The sequence below is a fragment of the Myotis lucifugus genome, unplaced genomic scaffold (assembly GCF_000147115.1).
Source record: "Myotis lucifugus unplaced genomic scaffold, Myoluc2.0 scaffold_383, whole genome shotgun sequence".
Lineage (NCBI taxonomy): Eukaryota > Metazoa > Chordata > Mammalia > Chiroptera > Vespertilionidae > Myotis > Myotis lucifugus.
In genome coordinates this window covers 118,712-127,312 of record NW_005871431.1, presented here as the reverse complement: position 1 = coordinate 127,312, position 8,601 = coordinate 118,712, and the positions used below count along the sequence as shown (strand labels likewise).

At 58.8% G+C, this 8,601-nt stretch overlaps 1 protein-coding gene across 1 annotated transcript in view; it reads right to left on the bottom strand.

Moving 5' to 3' along the window:
• Window positions 1-12: 12 nt before the first annotated feature.
• MEX3D (mex-3 RNA binding family member D) overlaps window positions 13-8,601 on the bottom strand; it is a 26,595-nt gene continuing 18,006 nt past the window's right edge. The window contains 3 exon segments of the mRNA XM_023743287.1: window positions 13-1,422; window positions 1,424-1,617; window positions 1,620-2,294. Of these exon segments, the coding sequence (XP_023599055.1) occupies window positions 916-1,422; window positions 1,424-1,617; window positions 1,620-2,294 (1,376 nt within the window). The 3' untranslated portion in view covers window positions 13-915.

The following is an 8,601-nucleotide window of genomic DNA, read 5'->3' as shown; positions in this document are numbered from 1 at the left end:
CACGCCAAGGGCTCGCACGTCATAAAAAGACTTTATTAAGAAGGCTTTGGAGTCAAAAAATAAAACTCTTGATACAATTTTCTGAACCCTTAAGTCAGCTCAGCAAATATATAATCAGTAATTTAGCTGCGTAAGATTAAAGGTCCGTTACTTTAAAATAAAATATATTTTAGTTCTTAAAATTTATTCCATAAAGTACATACATATTTCCCTATAAATTTGCTACATATACACAAGAGGTAAAAAGTAAAAGTAAAAAAAAAAAAAAAAAAAACAATTAAAAAAATTTAAAAAACGGACAACATAAACCACAGCAGAAGAGGATTAATAATTAAAAATAAAAAAGTTAGAAATTTCTGGTTGGGATGCCCCTGTGCCCCTCCCCCCGCCCCCCTCCGGCCTTCCTGGGGCTGACCTACAAAAGGGTGACCAGTTAGCCCCAAAAAGGGAGTGAAAAGGTAGTAAAAATGTCACCGTCCTCCTGGTGGGACTTTCTGCAGAGGCTGCCACCCTGTAAAAACAACACTGTCCAATCAGAAATCCACTTCGTAGAAAAGGAGGACAACTGATGGCTGTAAAAATTTTTTTTTCTTTAAAAAGATCACCCTGGGGGTGTAGGTGTGTGTGTGTGTCTCAAATAAAAAGTGCAACAGACCTTTTCTCTCTGGTTTATTTTAACCTGTCAACTCAATACTGTTATTTGTTAAGAACTGAGGTGCCACTGGGCTGCCGGGTCACTGTCTCCATGCCTGGGACCGGAGTTAAAGCTCATCTGTAAACACTGGCCACACTGCCCCCTGCCCCGCCCCGGCCTGCCCCTCCACCCCTGCCCTCATCTCTCCTCCCCCAGCCCGGCCCAGAGCACTGCCCACTCCCGGGGCCTCAGGATGGCCCCGTGGCCGCGGGAGCGACTCGTTAGGAAAAGATATGAATGGCCTGGGTGGCGGGCGTGCGGCAGGCGGGGCACTCGGGCTCGCTCTTGCCGCAGATGCGCACAGCGCAGTCCATGCAGAAGAGGTTGTGGCCGCAGGGCACCAGCGCGGCCATCACCTCGCCTTCCGCACACACCACGCACTCCCGCACCAGGGCCGGGCCGGGGGCGGCGGAGGCCACGGGCACCCCGGGCCCGGAGGTCGCGGCGGCTGAGGGCTTGCGGCTGATCTCGGAGGCGCTGGAGTCCAGGGGGGAACATGTGGAGGCTGAGGAGCTGCTGGGCAGCGAGGTGGCCGTGGAGAAGCTGCTGCTGCTTGAGAAAGATGACAGGGAGCCCTGCGGGGGCCGCCAGGGCAGGGCACCCACCGGGTCCGGGGGGCCGCGGCGGGCCAGCGGGAGCTCCAGGCCCAGGCCCCCCGGTTCCGGCAGCGTGGGGGAGTGTCGCGGGGTACCAGCCCCGCTGCTGCGCCGGACACCGGGGGCCGGCGGCGCCGGGGGCCCCGTTGACGAAGGCCTGCACGGACGCAGCGCGCTCGAAGGGGGCCCAGATGGTGGCTGCTGCGGGCACCGTCAGGTCCAGCGCCAGGAAGTCGAAGCCGAAGTCACAGTCCTCGGGGGCAGGTGGCCCAGTCGGGGCTCCAGGGCCGTCCCCGCCGAAGGTGAAGCCCCCGTTGCCTGAGCCGCATAGGGGCTGGCGGGGCCCGTGTCCGGCACTGGCGGTCCTCCGCGGCTGCTGGGGTAGAAGGCCTCGGGGCCCCCCGGGGCGCCCAGGGTACTGTCCCCCCGGAGGCTGGCGCTAGGCAGGGTGGGCCGCCGCCCGGGGTTGGGGGCCTTGGCCCAGAGGCCTGCAGCGGCTCCGAGCAGGTCCAGGCAGACGTCGGTGCCGTTGGCGTGGAAGTCACTGTCGGGGCCGGCGTCGGTGAAGGCGCCGGTGCGCAGCGTGATGTGCGCCTCGATCTCCTCCCGGGCCCGGTCCACGTTCTCGGGCATGCCCGTGACCGCGAACACCGGCTCCTTGTCCCGCCCGGGCGTCACGATGTACGTGTGCGTCCGCTGCTGGATGCGCTTGATGGTGGCGCCTTTGGGCCCCACGACCAGCCCCACCACGCGGTAGGGCACGCGCACCTGGATGGTGGTCTGTCCCGGCAGGTTGGGTGGGCCCTGCGCGGTGCCGGGCAGCCCGCCGGCCTTGCTGCGGGTGGCACGGATCACCGAGAAGTGCTCCGCCGCAGACAGGATCTCGCGTTTGGCCATCTCCACGTCCTCCTGGCGGCCAGTTACGATGAAGACGGGCTCCTCCCCACGCACCGGCGTCTTGATGTATGTGTTCGTCTTGGCCCGCAGAGCCTTGATTTTGCACCCTGGGTTGGGGGGGAGGGGAACATGGTGAGGACCGGGACCCCTCCCCAGGTCAGTCTGTCTGGGGCAGCAGCTGGAGGGGCCAGGCCAGCTGGGAGCCTCCATTTGGGGGCTGTACCCCGTGGCATTTTGTAATCTCAGACATACCGCGTCCTACCCTGGGACCTGGGACCTTAGTCTCTCCTCTGGTCATGCGAGGGACACCAGGGGCCCTGGCGCAGGGGCCCCGTTGACGAAGGCCAGCACAGGTGCAACACGCTGGGTGCCCCTGGGGTTGGCAAAAAAGCAAGAAGGCAAGGACTCTGTTGTGGGTTGAATAGTGTCCCCTAAAATTCATGTCCATCCAGAACATGAGAATGGGCTCTTACTTGGAAACGGGGCATCTACACGTGTAACTAGTTAAGATGAGGTCACAATAGGGTAGAGTGGGCCCTGAACGCAAGTGGGACACACAGAGGCAGCCATGTGACAAGGCAGGCGTTGCAGTGACGTGGCTACAAGCCAAGGGACACCAAGCACTGCTGGCAGCCACCAGAGGCTGGGAGAGCGCATGGGACAGACTGTCCCTAGGGCCTCTGGAGGGCGCACACCCCTGCCAACACCTTGATTTCAGATTTCCAGCCTCCGGAACGAACGAGAGAATTTCTATTGTTTCAAGCTATTCAGTTGATTATGTCAGCGCTAGGATATGAGTGCAGATCCTCTGGCATCAACCCCCTATCTGACAGGTGTGGAAACCCAGGCTCAAATTGTGTAAGCTGCCTACGATTTTCTTCTGACCAAGTGACCCTTCAGCCCCATGCAGGTGAGGTGAGGCCTCAGCCCAATGTAGACTCCTAGGCCTGAACTCAGCACACCTGCCAAGGTCCTGAGGGGCCTGGCCTCTGAGGGAAGCTCAGGGACTTGGGAACATGACACTGTGCTTCATCCTGCCGGGCTGGGGCTCCCACCCTGTGGAGGGGCAGGGGCAGTTGTTCAGGATCTGATAGTGGTGCCTGTCCAGGTCCCTGATACCCACCCTCCAAGGCCTCTGAGACATCTTGAGTCCAGGCCAAGGAATCTGGAAGATTCCCCCCCCGCCCCCCCCAGCCTCAGGGGAGGCTAGAGGGACACAGTGATATTGTGTCAATACAGAGGTGGCATTGAGAGGAGTAACAGTGTTGCTAACTTCACAACATTGAAAGACACAAAATTAGCAGAATCATGCCCTGGCCCTGTTTCTAAATGGTTAGAGCGCTGACCAACACACCAGAGGGTCACGGTCGCTTCCCATCAAGGTCACGTACCTGAGTCGTAGGTTTGATCCCACACATGGGAAGCGACCAATTGATGTCTCTCTCTCACATTGATGTTTCTCTCTCTCCTCCCCTCTCCTCCACTCTCTCTGGAGTTAGATGGAAAAAGTATCCTTGGGTGAGGATTAACAAAAGAAAAAGAAAGAAAGAAAATGTTAGCGGGATCAGCATGTCTGCCCAGAAAGAAAACAAGGAGATGGTGCCTAGGCCAGGAGACCGCTCATCGCAGAGGTGGCAGGGGGCATCCGGGGGCAGCCTGACCCTAATCTCAAGAAGACAGTAGCGCCCCAACCAGGGCCTTGAGCAAAAGCAGGGCAGGTGAATTGGGGTCAGAAATCTCCGAGGGAGGGGCTGCGTTCCTACCACCTCCTGGGTCCTTAGTCACCCCCCCACCACCACCAAAGCTGTGTTGTTTCAATGGCATTCTCTTTGGCCCCCCAAACCCACCCTGACCTGTGGCTGCTCCAAACCTGCCCTGATGGTCCGTCCCCTCCCTACCTGGCAAACTCCCTCTGCCTTGGCCATGCTGTCCCCCACACAAAACTGTCCTCACCATCCTCACCCCCAGTCCTGGCCCTTCTTTGCATCACGTTACAGCCTGGTACTCCCTCCTCCCGGAAGCCCAACATGACTGGGCCAGGAGAAAGGGGGGACTGGGCCATGAACTTCCAGAGTTCCTCCTGCCACCATGTCTGACTTTCAGAACGTCCTGAAGCCAGGGGACTATGCTCTAAGGCAGTGGTTCTCAACCTTCCTAATGCCGCGACCCTTTAATACAGTTCCTCATGTTGTGGTGACCCCCAACCATGAAATTATTTTCGTTGCTACTTCATAACTGTAATTTTGCTACTGTTATGAATCGTCATGTAAATATCTGATATGCAGGATATATTTTCATTGTTACAAATTGAACATAATTAAAGCATAGTGATTAATCACAAAAACAATATGTAATTATATATGTGTTTTCCGATGGTCTTAGGCGACCCCTGTGAAAGGGTCGTTCGACCCCCAAAGGGGTCGCGACCCACAGGTTGAGAACCGCTGCTCTAAGGGCTAGTAAACTGGGGGTTGCCCTGGGCCCTTGGGGGGACCTTCCTGTACCTCAATTCCCTCGCCCATAAAAGGAGGGCTGAAACACCTAGCCTCACAGATTTGGGGCTGGACCCAAAGGGCCATGGTCCCAGGCAAAAGCCCTGCCCCTGAAATGTTTGTTTCTAGCAGTCACGTGAGGAGGGAATCTATTGAGGCTGGAGAAAGGGGGGATTTGCCAAAGGAGACCCTCCACCCCGCAACCACGGATCTTCTGTACAGATGAATAAGTGGGCCTTGAACCCAAGCACAAGGCTGGAGCGATGAGTCCCTAAGGTGGGTGAGGGCAGGAGAGGGACCATGTAGCTTCCCCTTGGGTGGCCCTGAGTGGAGCCCTTAGTGGCCAAGAGGAGTCTAATTTACTGACTGCACTTCAGCTGTGACACCTGTTGGCCCCCAAACCCAACTCACGTCAAGACCGTGAGAGGGGGCAGAGCATGGGAGGGTGGGATTGTCCAGTCCAGGAAATTGGGGATCCACAGTGATCCGGGACACACCCCCTACCCCAGTGGGGATGATAGAGTGCAGTAAGAGTGGATGGTGAGCCCTGGCTGGTGTTGCTCAATGGTTAGAGTGTCAGCCTGCACACTGAAGGGTCACAAGTTCGATCCCTGGCCCTGGCCTGCAGGAGACAACTAATCTATGTATCTCTCTCAAAATGATGTCTCTCTCTCTCGCCCTCCCTCCAATAAAAAAAAAAAAAAAGCAATGGAAGAAATATTCTCCTCGGGTGAGAATTAACAACAACAAACAGGAGTGGGTGGTGACAGGGGGCTGAGTCCCATGCCTGGGGAACTCTGGGGGCCACCACTGATAGGTGGGCATAGACTGAAGTGCAGGTTCCTCGGCACTGCCCTCAGGATGCCAACTCAAGAGATCGGGGTGTGCTTGGGAATGTGGAGCTAGCCCTCGGGGCTGACACTGTCCTGCCTCAGGCCCTAGCAACCCTCCCCTCAAAGTGGGAAGGCTAGTAGACGAGGGCAGCCCTTTGCCTCCCGTCACTCACACGACCCCCTTATGGGGTCCTGGCCATACCCATGTGCTGGCACTCAGAGAACCAGGCCCCACAGGTGACCACAGGCTACCCCTGTCCACAAAGCCTCAAGGTTATGAGGGGAAGGAGGACACGGGCGGAGGAGCACTCCCCCACAGGAACACGGGGGCAGAGCTCCGGAAGCAGGACAAGTTCCCACAACCAGGCAAGGCCAAAGTGGACTGCGGTCCTGGGTGGGCCACGTCCCTGCAGGGTGGTCTGGGGAGGAAGCTGGCTTGTCTGGGACACAGGGACACGGGAAGCTCCCCATGGCAGGACTGGTCTATAATTGCCAACACAAGGAGCCCCCAACCCCAGCATGGACACCTCTGTATTTCTATGCCCCACAGTGGATAGAAGGAACACCAAGGCATGGACCCCAACACCCCTGCAGTGTCCTGGCTGCGAGAAAGGACACCTGATGCCTACAGGGTGGGAGCCAGAGAACAGACAATGGGAGACAATTCCAGGCCACCATCCACAGCCTGACCTCAGAGATGGAAGAGCCTCAGGCCCTGCCTTCCTCATCGTGCACAGACCCAACACGACCACGCCAGCCCTGGTCAAGGCATGGGCACAGACTCGCCCTGCGTACAGGACATGGATGGCAAGAAGGGGGGGCATGGGCCCAAGGTCACCCCCACGGCCAGGGCACCAGCCTCCCAGGAAGCAGGGTAGGCAAAGCCAATGAGACCAGGGTTCGAATCCCAGCCCTGCCTCGTCTCTCACAGCCTCTTCCTCCTGTGCCTTCTTGGGGAGGGGTGGCCCTGAATCTAGGAATTGACAGAAAAGGATGAGTAATTGAGGGCAGGCTGTGCCCCCTGCACTGGGGAGAGCCTGAGCAGTAAGGAGGGGCAGGCTTGGCATCCAGGGACCCACAGGGTAGAGAGTGGGGTGGGTGATGGGAGGAGGGGAGGGGTGGAGGTGGGGCAGTCTTTCAGGGTGTGCTTGAGAACTGGGTGGGAGAGGATGGAGCTGGGGCAATGCAACCTGTCCTGGTATTCAGGCTCCCTCCCTGGTACCCCGTACCCCATTCGTGGGGTGGTTACTGAGTGCCAGACTGGGGTTACAACCAGTGCCTTAAGAATCCACACAAAAACCCTGAGGGAGGTGCTGCCCCCCATTACAGAAAAGGGCTCTCATTTGCTCAGGGTCACAGGGCCTCCTCAGTCTACAGGATTCACTGTATTGCCTAGTCTTCTTTGTTGTCCACAGCCACCAAGAATACAGGCTAGCACCCAACAACCGGGTGTGCACGCACACCCGGGAGGTTGGGTGGAGCCTGAGGCCCCAGGCTCACTCCGCCACACCACTCAGCCTGCGGCTACAGGTTCGAGTGCCCTCTGCCGGACTCCCATCACCACCTGTAAGGCACAGGATGAGGCCTCTCCTCAGGTGTGAGGACCGCATATTCACACAAAACACACCCTCATGCTCCCTGCACAACAGATGAGCCTAGTGATTTTGGGCAAATGGCCCCCAGGCATCGGTATCCACACTTGCCCACCCGCAGGCTTCTGGACACTCAATATGTAACTACCTGTTACACGTCCCAGTGCAGTTATGGGGGACAGGAGTGGGGACGTGGGGGCCTATATAGGAAGGGTGGTGAAGCAGAACTGTCTGGCATGGGTCTAGCCATGTCTGAGCCTGAAGGCAGCGGGCAGGGTTCAGAAAGTAACCTGTCTTCACTCCTGATGGTGGATCTCAGCACCACGCCTGGCACTCCTTGTGTCCACATGTGGAAAGGACAAATGAATGACCCGAGGGCTGGCTGGCCGAGCCACCCCACCCACTGGAACCAGCAGAGGACCGTGCCTAGAGCATCACTGTGGTCCTCTGCTTGTGGTGGTGGTGAGGGTGACAGGCCACCTTATAATTCAGGTCACCACCCACCCTTCTCTGGCTGCTGTTCCTGAGGGCCCAGAGGCTGGGACACCCCCCCTCCCACAGCCTGAGTGTCCTTTGGCCCTACCTAAAGCCCCGCCCAGGCCCCACCCCAAGTTCTAGAACCTGACTGACCACAGGAGGCCAGCAGGGAGGGGGGAGGTGTGGGCAGGAAGGCAAGAGAAAGTTGAGGCTGGTGGGCAGGCAGCTAACAGGGTGGGTGGGTATGCGGGCACTGCCCACCACCCTCCGCCCACCCCGCAGCTCCAGGGCCAATGAGCGGCGGCCAGCCTGATGTCACCCTGCAAATCTGAGTCTGGCTCTCTAACAAAGAGAACAATGGGGCGGCCACAGGGAAGCTCGGCAATGCCACTGAGGGGACCCCTACATCCAGGGCGAGTTTCCCACCTGCCTGCTAGGCTACGGCCATGGGTTGGAGCCCCTTTACAACGGGTCCTTCCACATACCCCCAAATTCCTGACTCGCACTGAGAGCAGGGTGGGACCCTGTCTCATCCTGTCCTGCCCCCACACCCCAGCAGGGTCCCCAGGCTGGCAAGTCGTGACGAACCCTTTGTGCGGCCAAACTTCTCTCATCGCCCTAACGGAGCACCCCCCAACCCGAGTTGGCCCGCCCCATGCATGTTTTGAGGGAACCACCCAGCCGGGGCCCTGGTCCCCAGGATGGCACAGCCCAGGGCTCCGCAGCAGCGCTGCACCTTCCGCGCTGGAGGCGCCCAGACAAAGGCAGCGGCGGGGCCGGAGCGTGGTGGGGAGGAGCGCGGGCTGCGCCCAAGTTTCTCTCGCGGGCCGAAGGCAGGACAAAGGCACAGGCACAGGCGGCCACTGAGGCCAAAGCCCACGCGGGGCGTGGCCTGTGTCTGGCTGGCGGCCGCGGGCTGGGCTGGGGCGGCCTCGGCCCCGGAGCAGCCGCTCGGGAGACTCCCGGGACTGCGCCCCCGAGGGCGGGCAATCACTCTGGGGACCACGATCTCGGCGAACG